Source organism: Macaca nemestrina, chromosome 8 (assembly GCF_043159975.1).
Source record: "Macaca nemestrina isolate mMacNem1 chromosome 8, mMacNem.hap1, whole genome shotgun sequence".
NCBI lineage: Eukaryota > Metazoa > Chordata > Mammalia > Primates > Cercopithecidae > Macaca > Macaca nemestrina.
Genome location: NC_092132.1, coordinates 10,641,524 through 10,664,292, shown reverse-complemented (window position 1 = coordinate 10,664,292; position 22,769 = coordinate 10,641,524). Strand labels below are relative to the sequence as shown.

The following is a 22,769-nucleotide window of genomic DNA, read 5'->3' as shown; positions in this document are numbered from 1 at the left end:
GTCTTGGTGAAGGTCTTGATCACGCAGGGAGAGACTCTGCACTCTGCTGTGATGGGGAGACACTGAGGCACTGTGTTTTACAGCAGCAGTCCCCAACCTTTTTGGCACCAGCGACTGGTTTCATGGAAGATAATTTTTCCACAGATGGTGGGGTGGGGTGGTTGGGGATGGAACTGTTCCACCTCAGATCTCAAGCACTAGATTCTCATAAGGAGCACGCACCCTAGATCCCTCGCATGCACAGTTTACAGGAGGGCGCATGTTCCCACGAGAAGTGAATGTCGCAGCTGATCTGACAGGAGGCAGAGCTCAGGTGGTAACGCCGGCTCACCAACCACTCCCCTGCCGTGCAGCCTGGTTCCTAGCAGGCCACAGACTGCTACCGGCCTGTGGCCCACGGGTTGGGGACCTCTGTTTCAGAGAGCTGACGCTAAGGGCAGTGCAGACTGGCGAACGGCCATAGACCCAACCGAACTTCTGGGCCTCCAGGGTCTGTGCTGTTGACTTTGAGCCTCAAACCCAGAGCTTGACCTGAGGTCTGGAAGAATGGGAAGCAGAAAAATTTAGTGTTGCAAAAGAGCAAAGTCTCTGATTTCTAGCCATAACTGTGCAGAGTCCAGGAGTGCCTCAGAAGGAACCTGACAGGAAAAACCCTGTGAAGGTACAAACAAAAGGGATTCTCGAGAAGACAGCACCAAATGGTCGGAGAGAACTGGATTCTCTGAAGGGCTCAGGCAGTGCAGAAACTACAGACAGCAGAGCTGCCTCGATGGCTAGCACTGATGAAAACACAACACCGTTACCTAGCTGTGCTGGAGCAGGGGCATGCATGTGTACGCATGGGAGGCAGAGAGAGAGACAGAGAGAAAGGGAGAGGGAGAGAGGGAGACAGAGTGTGTGCATGCACACATAAGAGGGTAGGGGAAAGACTCCATAACCCAAATCCAGTGATTAACAAATCACTGGAAATCAGAGCTTCGGGTTCAGGGGAGGTCCATCCTAATCCTTCGTCTTTCAACCGTTTCATTTCTAAAATTATCTTTATTTCCCAAAAGAACTTTAGGTTCTGAAACACGATACGGATTCTTCTGAAATGACAGCACTCCCGGGCTACAGCTCTCACACGGCAATTACTCAGGCTCCATTTAGGGACAGCTCCACCTCCTTTGATCCTCATGGGTTATTTTCATGAGCCCGTGCAGCCCCACAGGGTTTTACATCATTGCCTTGAGAGTTATTTATGAGAGGGAACAGTGTCTGGTATTTTCTACAACTTGTACAGATGTTGGCAACGAGCCTTGGCCACCAACCTAGATGTTCCATAAATATTAGTTGATGAGTGACTTAATAATTCACCCAAACTATGATAGGGTTTTGCAAACCAAGAGTCTTGCTCATTGCAGGGAGGCATTTATAATGAAGAATTTAAGAACAGGGGTCAGAGTAGGACGGCCTGGGTTCAAAGGCCAGGTCCCCTTAATAACTAAAGGACCCTAAACAAATTACTTAATCTCTCAGAGTCTAAACGCCCTTATCCATGAAGCAGGAAGGATGACAACAGTAGTGTATCCATGTGGTTATGAACGGCTCACTGTAATAGCTGGCATTCACTCGGTGCTTTTGATACGGCAGGTACTACTGCAAGCACTTTACAAATCCTATCTCACTTAATTGTCAAAGCAACCATAGGAGACAGTACTGCTTTTATTCCAATTTTACAGATGAGGAAACTGAGGCAAAATGAAGTTAATAAGGGCAGAAGCTGGGATGCAAACCCAGATAGTTATAACCCAGAGCCTATGTTCTTAATGAGAACTGCCTCCCACATAACATGGTTAGCACAATACAAAACAGAAAGAACTTAAACACGGGATACAGTTTGAAGGCTTCAAAAATGGTGCAAGGACCCAACAACAGAACCCACAGCAGAGGCCCTAACCGCTCCAGTGCAGCCTTGCTATTTCATTCCTCCGACAAAGGCCATCTGCAGACACGCTACCGCACAACGACTTCATCCCCGGTCACATTTATCCGCCTTTCAGCCTCTCTTAGAAGCTGCTTCAGAGCTGAAGCCTAGTCAAGAACGTATCTGAAGGAAGTACCTGATAGTCTTTATTTTCTTCAAGAATGCCCACCAAAATCTAGTCCTCAGCCAACACTGGCCCATCAAGGTCCCTCATAGGAGCCTTGAGGATCCTAACTGCTGCACTTTGGCCCACATGGCCCCATCCATCCAATAGACATCCCTCCTTCCTTTAATTCAATACCACCCAAACTGTGACACCAGGTTCGCTCCCGACTTTGCATCAGAATGCTCTCTCCTGTTGACAATTTGTTATCCATTAACATGATGCATTTAAAACCTTGTCTTCTTTCCCAGAACATAAGCTCAGCAAAGGTAGAGGCTGTGTTTTACCATCCCTGCAACTCTCAAAGCATCTAGCACAGCAGCCCCCTGACCTGCATGCCATGGGCATCAACTCCCGGATGACACATTCACTTCAAAGATTACTTACAGTAATAGTCAGTCATCATTAAGAAAATAAGCACTGGCCGGGCGCAGTGGCTCACGTCTGTAATCCCAGCACTTTGGGAGGCTGAGGCGGGTGGATCACAAGGTCAGGAGATCGAGACCATCCTGGCTAAAACGGTGAAACCCTGTCTCTACTAAAAATACAAAAAATTAGCCGGGCGCGGAGGCGGGTGCCTGTGGTCCCAGCTACTCGGGAGGCTGAGGCAGGAGAATGGCGTCGGCCCGGGAGGCGGAGCTTGCAGTGAGCCGAGATCGCGCCACTGCACTCCAGCCTGGGTGACAGATCGAGACTTCGTCTCAAAAAAAAAAAAAAAAAAGAAAATAAGCACTTTTCCAGATGGGTGAGAGCTGAATAAATATGGGCTATTTCCCAGTAGTAACTGACCCAGTGAAACCTGGTATTAGCAGATACACCTCTTCATAAGAAATGGACATGTTCAGCCATGTGGCAGCATTTACCTGCCTCTCCTTCCTCCTCACCCAAATTCAGCACGATAATGCAGATGTGCTTCCGCAGCTGGCGCGTGTTGGAGAACTTCCGACAGCACTTGCTACACTCCAAGCTGCTTGGGGGCAGGCTGCTCCCATCCTCCGGAGCCAGCGGGCCGTCCTCGGTCGGACTCACGATGTTTTCTGCCAGCTCCTCTTCTGTGCTGGGTTTCTTCGTGGACCCCTTAGGCCTGCCTCTCTTCCTCTTCATGACCAAAAACCCTACAGAGGAAACAAGAGGGCACAACGGAGTCACATGAGACGGCACTGCAGGGCTCACGCTCACCCTCCAAGCGTGAGAATATGTTCAGATTTCACATTTTATTAAAAATGAAAAACCTGAAGTGATTCCACAGCTGCAAACAATTATCTTTGGTGCTAATATCACTGCATCGGTGTACTAATGGGTAATCAATGTTCTAATGTTCTGATTCAAGAAAATCAGTTGATTGGCATCTCTGTACATCTTTCTGCAGCAATGCTGGGAGGATTTTAAGTCGCGGCTGTCAACCCCCTGCTCACAAATCCTGCCCCTTGTTAAGCACCATTTCTGCTGAAATCCAGTTCTCAGAAACTGCTTAGGGACTTCTCTGCAAAGCGTTCTCAAAGGCTGCTGAGCTTGTCATGCCCTTAATGAGTTACACAACTATTCAGATTATTTCAAGGAGTCATAATTATTAGAGTCAAATAGTCCTGGCAAGAAAAAGAAAAAATAATTACAATCTAAAGCCACAAATTATAGCACTAAAGACAATAACAATATTTTTCCAGTTTCCTAGAGACCTAGTGATTTTCAATGGCATGATCACAGCTGCTTTAGAGCAAGTTTAAAATCATTTTACAACTTGTGTTTCTTCTCAATTAGTGTTAATTTTTAAGGCATTCATCTCCAGAATGAAGGTGGGAATTAAGAGGGGTGAGCGGTCCTGGGCGCGGTGGTTCATGCCTGTAATCCCAGCACTTTGGGAGGCTGAGGTGGGTGGATCACGAGGTCAGGAGATCAAGACCATCCTGGCTAACGCGGTAAAAATCCCATCTCTACAAAAAAATACAAAAAAAAAAAAAATTAGTCGGGCACGGTGGCAGGCGCCTGTAGTCCCAGCTACTCGGGAGGCTGAGGCAGGAGAATGGCGTGAACCTGGGAGGCGGAGCTTGCAGTGAGCCGAGATCGCGCCACTGCACTCCAGCCTGGGCGATAGAGAACAGGGGTGAGCAGGCACTATCTTGGGTACACGTGTATCTGTAGATATCAGGATGTCTCTCAGGTCCCTTCCTGCTCTCTCTAAAGCTGTTGCTCTACGCAGTAGGACACCAGCCACTTTATCACACTGCTACTACCGTGAGGACCCATTAAGTCAGTCACTTGTGCTCACAAATCAAAGAGGGAGGCCACAGGGGCAGAAGGGAGCAGAGATGGGCAGGACAGTCTGGGGCAGAGTCTGCAGGGACACAACAGCCTGACCACAGGGAATCTGGACAAGGAAGCCTGCCTTGGTACGGGGTACCCAAGACCTCAGGGAAACCTGGCACCAGAATGAGGCAAGAGATTTCCTGGGAAAGGAGGGCTCTTGCTGGAACAGAGCTTCGACCGAACTGCAACACCACTGGTGAGTAGGTCAGCTTTGGCTGAAAGATCCAAACCAGAGCACTGCACCAGGGCAGCCAGCGAGATTCCTGCCTTCACTCTGTCTCCCTGGCGCATGGTGGGCAGGGGAGCACAAAGGAGGAGAAGGTACTTAATGACAGGAAGGCAAACCAATAAAACAAGGGACAGAAGGCCCTGGGAGCCCTCCCTAGATTTAAACAAGGAGAACAAAGGCTGTGTTTACAGGAAAACCAGCCCATGTGCACGGGAGAGGGGAGGAAAGAAATAAAAGGTACAGAGTAAGAAGAAACCATTTCCCTTGGAGTCTTTAAAACTTTTCTCCTTATTCTTTTTCACAACAAGGTGTACTTGCACAACCTACTGAAGCAGCAATTCATATCAGAGAAGCAGAATTAGCAGAGAGGCTACAAAACACCCACCTCGTGTCATGTCAGCTGAGTTCCAGAAACAGGGTGCCTAACAGTTTACTGAAGTCTGTGGCCCAGGTCTAAACCCAGTGACAGACTCTGCCATCCCGCAGACACAAGCCACTCCCCTGAAACACTCTACGAGGATGCGATTGTGTAGTGAAGAATTAACTTTACCCAAAGAGAAGTCTGGCCTTTGCCCTTGGCTACAGGGAGGTGATTTCTGGGCTCCCAGATGTCCCTCTGATAGGAGCATCTTTGTTTACCCAGGGACTTTGGCCACCAGACAAACAATGGGATTTATGATGGGGACTTTGGAAAACAAAAGGCATCAGTCAGAACCTACAGGAGGGACAGGGACTAAAAGGTGGCATGTGGGCAGTGTGTCATGGAGTCCTAATAAAAGCTCGGGATACCAAGGCTCGAGTGAGCTTCCCTGATTAGAAATACTCTTGAGTGCTATCCTACATTGTAGCCAGGAGAGAGGTAACTTTGCTCAGGACTCCATGGGTGGACCAAAAGCTCCACGTCTGGGACCTTCCCAGTCTGCGACTTTACCCACACACCTCTTTCCCTTTAATTGGCTAATTTGCATCCTTTGAGTATAATCAAATTATAATAATGAGGACAGGGCTTTCCTGAGTTCTATGAGTTATTCTAGCAAATTCTCAAAGCTGAGAGAGGCCATAGGGACCTTCCAAATCTGTAGTAGTAAGAAAGAAGTAAGGGTGGTCCAGGAGACCCCCCCAAACTTGCGGCTGGGATCAGGAGTCTTGGGCGGACTTGCTCGTCTTGTGGAGAACTGTGCCCTTAAGCTCGAGTTTAGCAAACTTACTGTTGCGGGGTACCCAGTATTTTCTCCACACAGACTCAATGGAGCACACGGAGCCACAGTGCTTGCATGTGCTGGAGCACAGCACAGTGTGCGGTACAGCAGCCATTGTGAGTCTCCCCTCCCCCAGACTGGAGACTCCTCAAAGGCTGAGTCCCTGTCCTGATTACTTTGTAACCCCCTCAGCACCTAACCTGGTGCCCTGCACAGCAGGCAGCCAGCAAGCAACTCTGGGTGAATTAAACTGATGAGCAATGCACAATTAATTCCACGGCAACAAAGAAATAAAATCGGCCTGAAAGCTTTGGAAAACCTCAAACACGATGGTGACAAAACTAATCTTCCAGCTTGCTGCATCCATAATTCAGATCCTCAAGACCAATTAGCTAGCTAAAAATGAAATATTCATAAATGAACTTGAATAATTTAAGCTCCGAAAATGAGTTGCTGCTGTCAACTACTCGCATTTTATGGCAGAGCTGAGAACCTTGGAACTGGGCAAGGAAAATCATGTAACCTCTAAATCAAAACATTTCAATGGAGTTAGCTTTAATTCTTCTTCCTCCCTCTAAATTCCTTTATTTAATCTGTCACTAAACTCTATGGACTTTGCCCTAAAGATGTCTGTCTAGTAAATCCCCTCTCTGTTCACACAGCGACCTCACCACCCAGATCCCTGCACAGTTTCCACATTCCAGCTTCCTGCTCTGGGCTTTCTCTGTCTCCATCCCTCATCTGTCATTCCCTCACTCTAGAACCTTCCATAGTTCTGGATGCTTTGCCCACAACTCTCAGGCCTGGCCTTCAAGGTCCTTTAGCACATGATCCAACCCTACACATATGCACGTGCGCACGCATACACACACACACACACACACAGTGCCCCCACTTCCTTCTTCCTCCCCCTTGACTGTTCAGGGCAATTTTCTAGACTTCTCCAAACATATCTACAGAGAATGCCTGTCTCTTTTCACTTACTGTGACCACCTCCTTCACTACAAATCAGACACCAAGCCCCAGTTCAAATCCTAACATGTCCAGTCCAATTAAGACCTCAGTGCCTCCTCCATGAGGTGTCCCCAGCTAAGTGAGCAGGATGACTATCCTCACAGCTTGATTCGAATCACAGTGTGAGCCACACACACGTAGGGTGTGTATGTGCCCGGACCACTCCCTGATTGTTCCTATTTTTCCCCACCTTTTATGAAAAACCCTGAGGTCTGAGCTGGCCTTTTAATTCCTGGGTCCCACAGGGTCTTGAACAGAGCTGGATGTGGAGTAGATACAAGTAATAAGAACACACTGATCCACTGTTTGATGATAGGAAAAGAAACATCTGGAAAAGAAGCCATTTCCTGCATCCCCAGTTTCCAACAGGAAGAAAGGGCTGAGCCACAGAGCCTCTTAACCCTGCTCTAAATCCACAGTTTGGGGACAACTTCCTCTTAGAAAATCATCCTTGCAGATCCAAGGCCAAAAACTAGCAAGGGGCAGAGAATCAGCCAAAGGATTTCTTCTAACTCAATCAAAACACAACATGAACATTATGAAAAAAATAGCCCAACATTATCAAAAATTTAATAATGTAAGCCCTTTATTTGTGCATCACTCAAGTTTGCAAGGCACTTTCCCAGCTATTATCTCATTTTAGCCTTATAAAAATCTTAAGAGATGGATGTAGCAAACATAATGTCCTCAATAGGAAAAGAAACAAGGGATGCAATGGTTCAAGTGGCTTGGCACATTTTCCAGAACCAGCTGCTGAGCACACAGAACTGGAATCTGGGTTTCCTTATTCCCAGACAAAAATGTTTCTGCAGAATCACATACCCCTGAAGCATGGGTAAGAAAAGGTCAGCTTTAGATACTTTAATAGAGATAGTCTGTGCTGTGCAGAGAATGCTGGCTTGGAGCTGGACTGACCTGGGTTCGAATCTCCCCTGAACCTCCGTTTCCAATGTGAAAAATAAACACAAAACTGCGTCTATTTTATAGAGTCACTACCGATAAAAGCAATCCATTACGATGCTGAGCGCAGAGCTCAGGAGGTGATTGACAAATGGCAACTGTTTAATATTATGGCCATAGTCATTAAGATTCTGACTTAGAATATCTCTTTTAAGAAACTATTATCCTCCCACCTGGTCCACAGTTAGATAATATGATTGCCTGATGTACATGCATTCTCATTCATTCTGACTCAATATGCATTTTTTCCTTAAGTTCTTCATTTTAAAATAGCTCTTACACCAGGAAATCCAATACAGAATTAAAGACCCACACATTTTATTATGCCTGAAACCCTGGATAAGGCCAGCTTCCCACCACTCGCACAGGGCAGCTCAATCTCGAGTCACGCCAACTCCAGAATTTCAGAAAATCCTGAAAGACTAACATTTTAAGGCCCTGACAGTCAATCTCCCTGACGTTTATTTCCAAAGCTCAGGAAGCAGTAGGGGAGACAATGAATTATTTATCATAAATAAGGGAACACAAGCCTCTTAGGTTTATGAGGACTGCAATATCCCCTTCGCAGGGACAGACTGCATCCTGTTCCACAATGCCAGGCACCAGGGAGGATGAAGGCATCCCAAGCCTGTTCCTTATACTTTTACCAGCCATATCGTGGAAATGCCATGTAAATAATGGTGATAACTAATCATTATCAAGCACATATATCTCAGGCACCATGCTAAGCACTTCACATGCATGACCTCATTTAATCCCCAAGGGAAGCATTAGCATGATCCCCATCATATAGTCGAGGTCACTGAGGCTTAAGAAGATTAACTAATTTGCTCCAAGGTCAGGGAATTAATAAATGGCAGAATCAACAATTGAATACAGACCTGTTTGCCTCAAAGTCAGTGAACTTCATACCCATGTCATAGCAAGTCCTTTGGACAGTTCAACTAATATCTGAGCACAGAAATAACACACTGTGACCTCTTCACTAAGTTCTGCAGGAAAATGATGATAGTCTCATGCAGTGACAAGCTTCAGTGTGACCCCACTCCCTGGGCTGGGAAGTACATGGATGTAAGGTACAGGAGGGTACAAAGTCTATCAGGCAGTCACTATGGACTAAGGCATCATGTATGAACATGCACTTGTCTCAGAACCTATGAAAAAGGCCAGTATCTTATCTCCCTTTGACAGATGACAAAAGTCACAGCCTGGAGGGGCCATGCCACTTGCCTAAGCCCCCAGCAGAGCCTTAAGGCTGTGGTGCAGACTGTGCCCTGTGTGAGGCGGTGACTGAAGACTCACCAGGGCCAAACTCCACTAGCCAAGCTGTAAGCTCTGGCACTGGCTGCATCAGCTCTGAGCATGTTTTATGTTTGTTCACCCAGAAACAGCTCCTGTTACTAGCTCATCCCCTCAGAATGGTGACACCTTTTGTAATCTGCACAAAGGTCCCTATGTGCCAGCCAAGGCCCCAGCAATCACGTGGAAGCTCCAGGAACGGAGCCTAAGTCTGATTCCAAGACGTGTGCCCTTTCCACTACACTGCGCGGCTGACCATGCATATCAGAGGGCTCAGTGTTCGTACATGCACTCAGAATGACTTGATTTGTGGTAAATGCCCAGAAGAGACAACATACAGATTTAAACATAGACATCAACCTCCCCTGGGAAGCCTCCTTTTACCCTCACATTAGAGGACGTCTTTAGCAGCCTTAACTTAACCGCGCAGAGGCCCTCACCCTGCTGCACTGAAACTGCCTTTTTGCCTATTTGCCATTCGCCAGCTAGGCGGCCAGAGTCAACAGCCTGTGGGCCCCTCCTGCAGCCCCAGCACCTAGCACAGCACCCAGACATACAGTAGGCACCCAACAAACAGTTAATGACTACAGAGGTGGAAAGGGGGAGGGGAGAGGAAAGGAAAGGAAAGATAAGAAAGGAAGAGTTCCTACAGAGGGTCTGAAATGAGAGAGAAGATGGAAGAGTCAAAACAAGGCTCTTGGGAGACCCATGTACATTCTTCCTCAATTGCCCCAGCCTCCATCAGGATAAATGAATGCATGTGTGTGCACACACACTCTCACACACACATGCTCATACACACCCAAATACAAAATCATACACGTGCACACACATATCCATATACACAATCATACACACATACACAAGTACCCACACAACCACACACGCACACTCACACACGCCCATGTACACAACCACATACACATGTGCACACTCACAAATGTACTATATACATAATCTCATACACAAATGTGCACTTATACATGTGACCACCACACACACATGCACTTACACATGTGCCCACAACACACAGCACACTCACAAACGTGCCCATACTCACAATCACACACACACGTATACTCACAATGCGCCCAGATATGCAATCACACACATGCACACTCACATGCGCCTATACAGTATCACACACATGCATACTCACACACCATCTATACACACACATATGTGCACACTCAAACATGCCCACATACACAATCACACACATATGTGCACACTCAAACATGCCCACATACACAATCACACACATATGTGCACACTCAAACATGCCTATATGCACAATCACACACATGCACAGAAACACACCCATGTACACACATACATGTGCACTCACAAACACACCCATATACATACATGCAGAGGTATGCTCACACACTCACATGCACATGTGATCATACACACGAGAATAAGCTTGGTCCATTAGGAAATTTCTTCTTGGATCACCACCAGAGGTTTGATGAGGAAAAGAGGAGGAAAATGAAAGGTCTTTCTGCAGATCACTTCCTACATGAGCAAAAAAGATTAAAAGGCTATAAAATAAACCAGAGGATTTCAGTGCCTTCATGTTATAACGAGAGACCAAAATAATAAATCAATTACTACTCAGTTAAAGGTTTAATTAAACCATTTCAAGTATCTCTCAACTTAAAATGAATTGTGAAGGTTAAACCTGAATGAAAATCATTAGAGAGAAACTAAGCCTCTACAAGCCTCAAATTTTATGAACTTTCACAAAGAGAAAAAGAAAGACTTGAAGTTCATAATGAAAGACTTTTAAAAAAATTTGTCATATTAAAAGGCTGAGTTTAACTAACAAATTAATGCTTTTCAAAATTAAACTACACAGACAAAAGTAGTTTAGCATACACACAAAAAAGAAAATATATTCAAGAAGAATTTGTCAAAAGTAAATTATTTAATAAAGGAAAATAATTTATAAAAGTAGGCTCAGTGATAAGAATTTGATTGTTCCTGGACTACCACCATAACATGCAAATAACATCAAATCAGCTGGGCCTAAATCCCTCCCCCTCACTTACTAAATAGGTAATCTTGAGCATGCTGTTTTAACTCCTCTGAGTCCCTAAGCCACGTATTCCTCTTTAGAAAATCTGGGCATCAGCCAGGAAATAGATGTGAATAACCCTATAACCCAACAAATTCTAATACACATACTGAACATGCCACCCAGCAACAGCAGAATACAAAGTATTCTCAAGTCCACATGAAAAATTCTCCAAAACAGACAACATATTAGGCCATAAGTCAAGTCTGTATACATTTAAAAGAACTGGGCTGGGCGCGGTGGCTCACGCCTCTAATCCCAGTACTTTGGGAGGCCGAGGTGGGCAGATCACAAGGTCAGAAGTTTGAGAGTAGCCTGGTCAACATGGTGAAACACAGTCTCTACTAAAAAAAAAAAAAAAAAAAAAAAAAATACAAAAATTGATGGGGTGTGGTGGCGGGTGCCTGTAGTCCTAGCTACTCAGGAGGTTGAGGCAGGAGAATCGCTTGAAACCGGAAGGCGGAGGTTGCAGTGAGCTAAGATCACGCCACTGCACTCCAGCCTGGGCGAAAGAGCGAAACTCCACCTCAAAAAAAAAAAAAAAAGAAAAGAAAGAAAGAATGGAAATCATTCAAGTATGTGGAATTAAATTAGAAATAAAAAGGAAGAAATTTGGGAAATTCAAAAATTGATGAAAATTAAATGGTACACTTAAATAGCCATTGGGCCAAAAAGGAAATCATAAGGGAAATTAGAAATACTTTGAGATGAACAAAACAAAAACACAACATACCAAAACTTATAGGATGTAGCAAAAGCAATTCTAAAAAGAAAGTTTATTGACTACATTAGAAAAAAAGAAAAATCTCAAATAAACAACATAATTTTACAACTCAAGGAATTAGACAAAGAATAAACTAAGCCCAAAGTGAGCAGATAGAAGGAAATAATAGAGTAGAACAGAAACAAACACGATAGTAAAAGACTAAAAAAGATCAACAAACTAAGAGTTTGTTTTTTGAAAAGATAAACACAGTTGAGAAACCCTTAGCTAGACTAACCAAGAAAAAAAGAGAGGCCACAAATGAATTAAATTAAATAAAAAAGGACACATTATAAGTGGCACCACAGTAAGACAAACGATCATAAGAGACTACTATCAACAATTATATGCCAACCAACTAGATAACCTAGAAAAAAAAACTGATAAATTTTTAGAATCACACAATCTACCAAGACTGGATCATAAAGAAATAGAAAATCTGAATAGACCAATAACAAGTAAGGAAACTGAATCAGTAATCAAAATCTCCCAACAAAGAAAAGTCCAGGACCAGGTGGTTTCACTGGTGAATTCTACCAAACGTTTAAAAAAGAATTAATTCCAGTTCTACTCAGGTTCTACAAAAAAAACTAAAGAGGAGGGAATACCTCCCAACTCATTTTGTAAGGCCAAAGCTAGACAGATAATACAGAAAAAAGAAAATTACAGGCCAATATTCCTGATAATACAAAAAATACTCAAAAAATGCTAACAAACCAGATTCAACAGCACATTAAAAAAATTACACACCATGATACAGAGGGAGTTATCACTGAGATGCAAGGCTGGTTCAACACATTCAAATAAATAAACGTGATATATAACATTTATAGAATTAAGGACAAAAATCATACATGATCATCTCAATAAGTATGGGAAAAAGTTCGACAAAATTCAACAACCTTTCATGACAAAAACTCTCAAAAAATTAGATAACAAGGAATGTACCACAACATAATAAAGGAAAATGCTTCAACAAATGACAGAGCCACAGCTAACATAATAATCAATGTGAAAAGTTGAAAGCTCTCCTCTAAGATCAGGAATAAGTCAAGGGTGCCTACTCTCACCACTTATATTCTTCCTGGCATTGGAAATCCTAGCCAGAGTAGTTAGGTAAGCAAAAATACAAAATATGCAAAGTAAAAATGAAGGAGCAGAACTGTCTCTGTTTGTGGATGACATAATCTTAGATATAGAAAGCCCTAAAGATTATACTTCTAATAGCTTTTGGATAATGTATAAAGTTACAAATGTTACAAGATACAAAATCAACATACAAAGATCTTTTGTGTTTCTACACAAAAACAACTGAAAAAGAAAATGATCCCATTCACAATAGCGTCAAAAAAAATACTTAGGAGTAAAAGTAATCAAAGTGAAAGATCTGTACACTAAAAACTGTATCAATGAAAGAAATTGAAGATGACACAAATAAATGGAAAGATATCCCACATTCATGGATCAGAAGAATATTGTTAAAATGTTCATACTAACAAAAGCAACCTATAGATTCAATGCATCCTGGGAATCTAAGGTAAAGCATGGTGACTATAACTGACAATACTTGTACTGTATACTTAAAATTTGCTAAGACCTATCTTAAATGTTTTCACCACACATATACAAATATAATGGTAGCTATGTGAGATAACAGATGTGTTAACTAACTTGACTGTGGTATCATTTCACAATATATATGTATAACAAATCATCACTGTAAACTTACACAATTTTGTTAAGTATACCTTAATAAAGCTGGAGAAAGAAAGAAAGAGAGAGACGGATCTGAAAGATACAAGAGGTATCTCAAATCAACTAGGCTATCTCAAATAGCCTACCCTTTCCAACTTAAGGAAAAAAAAACAGAAGCAAACTAAATCCAATACAAGCAGAAGGACAGAAATAATAATGCCTAGAATGGAAAGAGATTATATAAAATATAGAAAAAGAAAAGAAAAAATCAACAAAACCAATGTTTTTCAAAGAAAACAGAAAATGGAAAACCTTTGACTAAACTTACCAAGAAAAATAGCTAAGACTTAATTTGCTAAAATCAATAATGAAAGGGAGAACATTACCATTTAATCTTACAAAAATCAAAATAAGAGTATTAAGAACAATTATACATCAACAAATTAGACAACCTAGATAAAATGGAAAATTCCCTAGAAAGACAAACTACTGAACCTAAATCAAAAATAGCAAATATGCATACACTTATAACAAGAGATTAAATCAGTGAAAAAATAAAAAGCCCAGGACTAAACAGTTTTACTGGTGAATTCTATCAAATGTTTAAAGAAGAATTAACACCAATACTTAAAAACTTTTCCAAAAAATATAAGAGGAGGGAACACTTCTCAAGTCATGCTATGAGGCCACTATAACCCTGAAACCAAAACCAAAGACATCAAAGACTCTAGACCAATATCTCTTATGAATATAAATGCAAATATTTTTAACAAAATACTAGGAAACCAAATCCAGCAGCACAGCAAAAGGATTATGCAACATGACCAAATGAGATCTATCCCAAAAATACAAGGGTGATGCATCCTGGCATGTAAAAACATATCAGTGTAATATACCATATTAATACAACAAATAAGAAAAAAACCACATGGTCATCTCGACAAACTCAGAAAAAGCATCTGACAAAATCCAACACCATTTTATGATTTAAAAAATAAACAACACTCAACAAACTAAGAATAAAAGGAACTTCCTTAACCTAATGAAGAATATCTGTCTCACTCACACACACACACACGTGCACACACACACCAGCATACTTAATGGCAAAAGACTAGATGCTTTCTTTCTAAGATAGTATCAGAACAAGAATGTTCACTCATCATTTCTGCTCAACCCTGTACTGGAGTTTCTTGCCAGGGCAATTAGGCAAGAAAATAAATACAAATAATCCAGATTAGAAAGGAAAAAGTAAAATTACGTCTAGTCACAGATGACAAGATTATATGTATAGACTCCTGAGGAATACACTAAAAAACTAATAAACAAGTTTTTAAAAGTTTTTTTAAAAACTAATAAACAAGTTTTTAAAAGTTTTTATAAAAACTAATAAACAAGTTCACAAGCTCTAATAAACAAGTCCAGCAAAATTGCAGGATAAAATATCTATAAACAAGTAACAGTTGTATTTATAAACTAGCAATAAGCAATCTGAAAATAAATTATGAAAACAGTTCCATTTACAGTAGCATAAAAGGAATAAAATACTTAGGAATTAAAGTAATCAAGGAGGTATAAGAGTTGTACGTTGAAAAATACAACCCATTGTTGAAAGAAATTAAACAAGACCTAAATAAATGGAATGATATTCCATGTTCATGGATTGGAAGGTTTAAAATTGTTAAGATGGCAGTAGTCTCTAAATGGATCTTGATATGGCTTGGCTCTGTGTCCCCACCCAAATCTCACCTCGAATTATAATCCCCATAATCTGGACATGTCAAGGGTGGGACCAGGTGGAGGTAATTGGATCACAGGGGCAGTTTCCCCATGCTGTTCTCATGATAGTGAGTTCTCATAAGATCTAATAGGTTTATAAGTGTCTGGCATTTCCCCTTGTTTGCACTCACCCTGTCCTGCTGCCCTGTAAAGAAGGTGCCTGCTTCTCCTTTGCCTTCCACCATGATCTTAAGTTTCCTGAGGCCTCCTCAGCAATGAGGAACTATGAGTCAAACCGCTTTTCTTTTCTTTTCTTTTTCTTTTTCTTTTTGAGACAGAGTCTTGCTCTGTCACCCAGGCTGGAGTGCAGTGGTGCCATCTCAGCTCACTGCAACCTCCGCTTCCCAGGTTGAAGCAATTCTTCAGCTGCCTTGGCCTCCCGAGAAGCTGGAACTCCAGGCACGCACCACCACACCCGGCTAATTTTTGTATTTTTAGCAGAGACAGGGTGTCACCATACTGGCCAGGCTGGTCTCGAACTCCTGACCTCACGATCCGCCCACCTCAGCTTCCCAAAGTGCTGGGATTACAAGCATAAGCCACTACGCCCAGCCTAAACCTCTTTTCTTTATAAAATACTCGGGTATTTCTTCATAGCAGTGTGAGAATAAACTAATACAGATCTAATGCAATCTCAAACAAGCTGATCCTAAAATTCATGTCGAATTGCAAAAGACCTTGAAAAGTCAAAACAATCTTGATAAAGAAGAACAAAGTTGGAAGATTCAAACTTCCCCATTTCAAAACTTACTACAAAGTTACAGCCATCTAAACAGTATAGTACTGACATTAGAAGAGACATATTGATCAATGAAATAGAATTCAGAGTCCAGAATTAAACTCATATATTTGCACTCAATTGATTTTTGACAAGGGTGCCAAAACCTCTCAATGGGAAAAGAATAGTCTTGTCAACAAATGATGTTGGGACAACTGGATAGCCACATGCAAAAGAACAAATTTGGAACCCTACCTCACATCATATGCAAAAATTAATTTAAAATGGATCAAAGATTTAAATGCTTAATATCATTTATATATATTAATCATTATATATATTAATCATTTGATGATTTATATATTAATCATTTGATGATTAATAAATTAATCATTATATATATTAATCATTTGATGATTAATAAATTAATCATTATATATATTAATCATTTGATGATTAATAAATTAATCATCAAAAATGCAAACCAAAACCACAATGAAATACCAGTTCACATTCACTGGGATGGGTACAAATCAAAATGTGAAAATTAACAAGTGTTGGCAAGGATGTGGAGAAACTGGATCCTTTATATGTTGTTGACTGAAATGTAAAATGGTGCACCTGCCATTGAAAAAAGTTTGACAGTCCTAGAAAAACTTAAATATACAATTGCCATATGACCCAGTAATCCCACTCCTTGGCATATATCCAAGAGAAATGAAGACAAATATTCATGTGAAAACTTGTAAACAAATGCTGATAGAAGCATTATTCAATAGCCTAAAAGTGAAAACTCAAATGTCTATCAAAACAGGAATGGATAGATAATATGTAGCATATACATACAATGAAATATCACTCAGCCATAAAAAAAAGAATGAAGCACTGATACATGCTACAACATGGATGCATCTTGAATGACTGCTTAATTGGTACAGAGCTATTTTTGGAGTAATGAAAATGTTCTGGAATTAGGTACTTGTAGAAGTTGTACAATCTTGTAAACATAGTAAAACCATTGAATTTTGTATTTTAAAAATTGTTAAAATGGCAAATTTTATTTCATATGAATTTTATCTAAAAATAACAGGTTAAAAAATAGTGAACTGGAAAATGGATCAGAAGTAAATACCCAGAATGCAGCACAAGATAAAAGCAAAGAAAACACAAAAGTTAGGTTAAAGGTATATAAAAGGACTAACAAACATTTAAGTCACAGAAAGATAATGAAGCAGAGGCAATACCAGAAGGCAGAACAGTTTATATTTTTCTAAAATTTATAAAAATAATAAATCTATAGGTTTAAGAAGACCAACCAACATCAATGTAAACATTTATTTAACCCTACCTGGATGCAACACAGTAAAACTTTAGAAAACCAAAACAAAGAGACTAGGGAATAAAAGCACTTAAAGTCAGATTCACAGCTGGCTTTCTATCAACAATAAAAGCCAGGATTCAATGAAATAATATTTGCAATGTGCTGAAATGAAAAAAAAAAAAAAGCCAACCTAAAATTCTATCCCCAAGAAAAATATATATTAAAAACAAAGACAATAGGCTCGGCACGGTGGCTCACGCCTGTAATCCCAGCACTTCGGGAGCCCGAGGCAGGCAGACCATTTGATGTCAGGAGTTCAAGACCAGCCTGGCCAACATGGCAAAACCCCGTCTCTACTAAAAATATAAAAATTAGCCGGAAATTGCTTGAACCCAGGAGGTGGAGGTAGCAGTGAGTCAAGATCGCACCACTGCACTCCAGCCTGGGCAAATGAGTGAGACTCTGTCTCAAAATAACAATAATAAAGATACTAATTAGGACCACATCAGATAAGCAATAACCAGGAGAGCTCATGATCAGCAGCTCCATTCAGATTTCTTTACAAAGAAATCTAAAGTGTATTCTATACCAGAAGAAAAAACTCATCCATGGATGGAGATGGAATGGATGGAGATCCAAGGACTGAAGAGCCAAAGAGTCATAAGTATGTAGCTAACTCTAAATGAACACTTACTGTATAAAATAATCATTGTCATGCATTGTGAGGTTTAAAATGAGTACATACAGATTCTCTAAAGACAAGCGGTAATATTTTCTATACAAAGAGCTCCTACAAATCAATAAAGAGCAAACAAAAACACAGACAACTGATATGAACAGTAATCCACAGATATGTAAATAGCCATTAAACATTAAACATGGTCAACCTTACTAGTGACCAGCAAAATGCAAATTAAAATAATACTCCATTTTTCATCTATCAAATTGGCAAAAACTCTTTACAATAAGATAATATCCTTGGGTTGACGTGGATACGGAAAAACAGAAGATCTTAGATCCTAGTGAGAATATAAATGGATAAAACCTTTCCAGAGAGCATTCTGATAAAACCTAGCAAACTTTTAAATGAGTATACCCTCTACACAAGCAATTCTGCTGGGAATATAGCCAACCTGAATGCACAATGTACAATGATATTCGTGACAACATTTATTGTAACATTATTTATAATAGCACAAAATTAGAGAGAAAACATATGTCATCAAAAAAGAAAAGAAAGGTTGAGTAAATTATGCATTTTCCATAGAAGTAAATACCATAGAGACAGTAAAAAAAATTAGGGCATACAAATAATACAGTATTGTGTACTTGACATTTGCTAAAAGAGGAGGTCGGGTTTTTGGTGGGTTTTATTTATTTATTTTTTTATTTTTGAAACAGGATCTCACTCTATCACCCAGGCTGGAGTGCAGTGGTGCAAATCACAGTTCACTGCAGCCTCAACCTCCTGGCTCAGCCTCCCGAGTAGCTGGGACTACAGGCATATGTGCTATATCTGGCAATTTTCTTTCGTTTTGTTTTGTTTTGTTTTTGTAGAGACAGAGTCCCATTACGTTGCCCAGGCTGGTCTCAAACTCCTGGGCTCAAGTGATCCTCCTCCCTCAACCTCTCAAAATGCTAGGATTACAGGAGTAAGCCATCACACACAGCCAAAAAAGAACAGATCTTCTCACAATACACACACATAAAAAAGTTAACTACATGGGGTAATAGATACATGAGTTAAGTTGGCTGTGACTTCACAATGTATACGTATATCAAAATACCACGTATACACCATAAATACATACACTTTTTGTTTGTCAATTATACCAGTGAGCTGAGATCCGGCCACTGCACTCCAGCCTGGGCGACAGAGCGAGACTCCGTCTCAAAAAAAAAAAAAAAAAAAAAAAAAAGAAATTAGGAGACATGTCGGAATTAAAATGAAGAAATACCCAATATATACTGCTGACATTTTTTGAAGACTGTAGAACATATATTATGATCCCATTTTTGTTTCTTATAAATAACAAAGCAATAACAGTGTATTTATGTTTACATATAAAGAGAAAAAGGTCTGGAAGCACACTTGTTAGCACCATTATTTCTAGAACTTGGAAGGCAGTTAGAAAAACATGCTTTCCCCATATTATATTGCTTTAATTTTCTTTTACAGCAAGATTTCAGGGTCAGGCATGGGGGCTCATGCCTGTAATCTCAGTACTTTAAGAGGCTGAGGCAAGTGGATCACCTGAAGTCAGGAGTTCAAGACCAGCCTGGCCAATGTGGCAAACCCATCTCTACTAAAAATACGAAAATTAGCTGGGTGTGGTGATGGGCACCTGTAATCCCAGCTACTTGGGAGGTCGAGGCAGGAAAATCACTTGAACCCGGGAGGCAGAGGTTACAGTGAGCCAAGATCGCACCATTACACTCCAGCCTGGGTGACAAGAGCAAAACTCCAACTCAGGAAAAAAAAAAAAAAATTACTCTTATAACTGGGAAGAAAAAAAAGTAAAAGGAAAAGTGTAATTGCTTTGATGGGTTTACCCCCATAGTATATTCGCCCAAGAGAAGCACCAAAGTCCACCTGGAGGAGTTAAGGGAAGTTTTACAAGTGTGGGTTCATCTGCAACACCACAGAGGGAAAAAGGAGCCGGAGGCCTAGAGGACCTCCAGCTGTTCGGCTGTAGAAGGAGCCTGCAGCGCCAAGAGAAGGGCCCCACCAGTGAACCCATGCTGCCAACAGCACTCCATAGAAGTCAGGGGTCTTATGCTAGTCGGAAGGGTCCCCAGGTCAAATGAGTTTGGGGAGCCCTGCTTTGGGTGGGGAAAGTCACTGAAGTTTCTTGAGCGAAGGGTGACAGCTGGGACAGGGAAGGGCAGCAAGGCCCAAGGCAAGAAAGCAAGGACAACAAAAGATAATCCATTCACTGGACACACAGGGAAGGGGCTATACCCTGTGTCAGTGCCCATGCCAGGACCAGAGGCTAAGAGCTGAACAGCCCAAATCCCTTCTTTGGGACATTTCCCAACAAGCAAGAGAAACACAGAGACAAATGAAATCACACCCAGGTGAGAGAGAACTAAAACAAGTCTAGTTGTGGGGTACTGGGAACCCAGAGAAAAGTCCTGCAGCCCCACCTGGGGGCAGAGAAGTGTTCCTCAGGGTGACTCCAAGCTGAGTGAGTCCCAGCCACATGCACAAGTGAACCAGCAAGAACACCCATAAGGGGCTTCCCAGGCAGGGATGGCATTTGCATTCAGTTGCTCCTCTGCTAGCAGCCGGGGGCCCATGGCTGTAGATCAGTGATGAGAGGGAGGAGAGGGGCATGGGGGATGGTTGAGAGGGAGGAGAGGGGCATGGGGGATGGTTGAGAGGGAGGAGAGGGGCATGGGGGATGGTTGAGAGGGAAGAGAGGGGCATGGGGGATGGTTGAGAGGGAGGAGAGGGGCATGGGGGATGGTTGAGAGGGAGGAGAGGGGCATGGGGGATGGTTGAGAGGGAGGAGAGGGGCATGGGGGGTGGTTGAGAGGGAGGAGGGGGCATGGGGGATGGTTGAGAGGGAGGAGAGGGGCATGGGGGATGGTTGAGAGGGAGGAGAGGGGCATGGGGGATGGTTGAGAGGGAGGAGACGGGCATGGGGGATGGTTGAGAGGGAAGAGAGGGGCATGGGGGATGGTTGAGAGGGAGGAGAGGGGCATGGGGGATGGTTGAGAGGGAGGAGAGGGGCATGAGGGATGGTTGAGAGGGAGGAGAGGGGCATGGGGGATGGTTGAGAGGGAGGAGAGGGGCATGGGGGATGGTTGAGAGGGAGGTGAACCTCCGGGAAGGGGCAGGAGCTCAGGGCCAGCTCCTACAAGAATGGCACTGTCTCTCACTAACACTGGTTAGGTGTGGAAGGGTGGAAGTCGGAAAATGCACCTTACAACACCGACACTCATAATTCTATGTGAATTCTGCTTTTTTCAGCGTTTATTCATTTCCTATTTATAAAAGAAATGAAAGGTGGGGCATGGTGGCTCATGCCTGTAATCCCAGCATTCTGGGAGGCCTAGGTGGGTGGATTGCTTGAATCTAGGAGTTTGAGGCCAGCCTGAGCAACATGGTGAAACCCTGTCTCTATAAAAAATACAAAAATTAGCTGGGTATGGTGGCAGGCGCCTGTAGTCCCAGCTTCTCAGGTGGCTGAGGTGAGAGGAACGCTTGAGCCCAAAAGGCAGAGGTGGCAGTGAGCCAAGATCACGCCACTGCATTCAAGCCCGGGCAACAGAGTGTCACACCACTGCATTCAAGCCTGGGCAACAGAGTGAGACTCAGTCTCAAAAAGAAAATGAAAAAATTAAAAATTAAAATTTCTCTCTTATTCACATCTCATTTAGAAAGAAGAGAATCTTAATAAGCAAAGAACTAAAAGCTTTGCAAGACCCAATCCAGAAGTTCTTTCCACGTTGATCCACATGGCTTCTATCTGCCATATGAATTGGACAAGAGACATTATCCATTTTTCTGAGTCCAACATTCAACCCCAGAGGCAGGTACACAGTTCTTGACTAAAGCCCTCTCTGTGAAGCTGTACTCTTTGGAAAGCAAGGCACTGACTGCTAGCAGGGAAGTGGGCCATGGAGAGTGCGGGTGTCACAAAGCTTCTGGCCAGGGGTCAGGACTCACACAGGCTGGGTGGGCAGAGGGAGGGCGCTGAACTGCAAGGCCCCGGGCACCAAGCAGGTTCGGACACTCAGTGCCCCATGCAAACTTTCCTCCTCTACCCCAAAGCAAAGGGTCTCAAGCATGTGCTACTGGTTGAGACGCAATTCCATATAACTTTCCTCCTCACTCCTGCTTCCTCTAAATGGGGAGAGGACAGGTCCACTCACAAGGCCTGTGAGGGGCTGAGCACGCCATGGACACACACGCTATTAGCTGAAGGTGATGACAGAAGTAGCAAATACTAACTGCTGCTCCTTATTCACCCACCACTAGCTGCATCTTTTTCGTTTTTCACTTTATGCCACTAACAGTAACTTTCAGAACTTCCTAACTTTCCAAAAACTTAATCTTCTGTCAGGCATGTTTCTCTGAGAACCCTGGGAATGACCAGAGGGACTTATTAACCAAAACATTTTTTGTCTGGAATCTCTCCTTGTTAATGGTGTCCGACAGATGATCAATAGCCAGCCTATTTAGAAATGCCAGTCTGAATATTCCCAGGAAAGAGCCACTGGATTATTAGTGTGGCTGATGAACCCTGCAATGGGACACTGACTGCTATGTA

The 22,769-nt window shown here is 42.3% G+C and overlaps 1 protein-coding gene across 17 annotated transcripts in view; it reads right to left on the bottom strand.

The window, feature by feature from the left end:
* LOC105467301 (zinc finger and AT-hook domain containing) overlaps window positions 1-22,769 on the bottom strand; it is a 344,890-nt gene that overhangs the window by 163,002 nt on the left and 159,119 nt on the right. For 14 of the 17 annotated variants that reach the window (XR_011606714.1, XM_011716760.3, XM_011716759.3 and 11 more), the window contains one exon: window positions 2,993-3,244. Coding sequence is in view for 16 of the 17 variants with exons in the window: in XM_011716760.3 (XP_011715062.2) it covers window positions 2,993-3,244 (252 nt within the window). In the remaining variant the exon portion in view is untranslated. Of the gene's footprint in view, window positions 1-2,992; window positions 3,245-3,567; window positions 3,896-3,968; window positions 4,061-5,047; window positions 5,188-22,769 lie in introns of those variants that run through there. The other 3 variants (XM_071067790.1, XM_011716769.3, XM_011716770.3) reach the window with 3 other exon arrangements.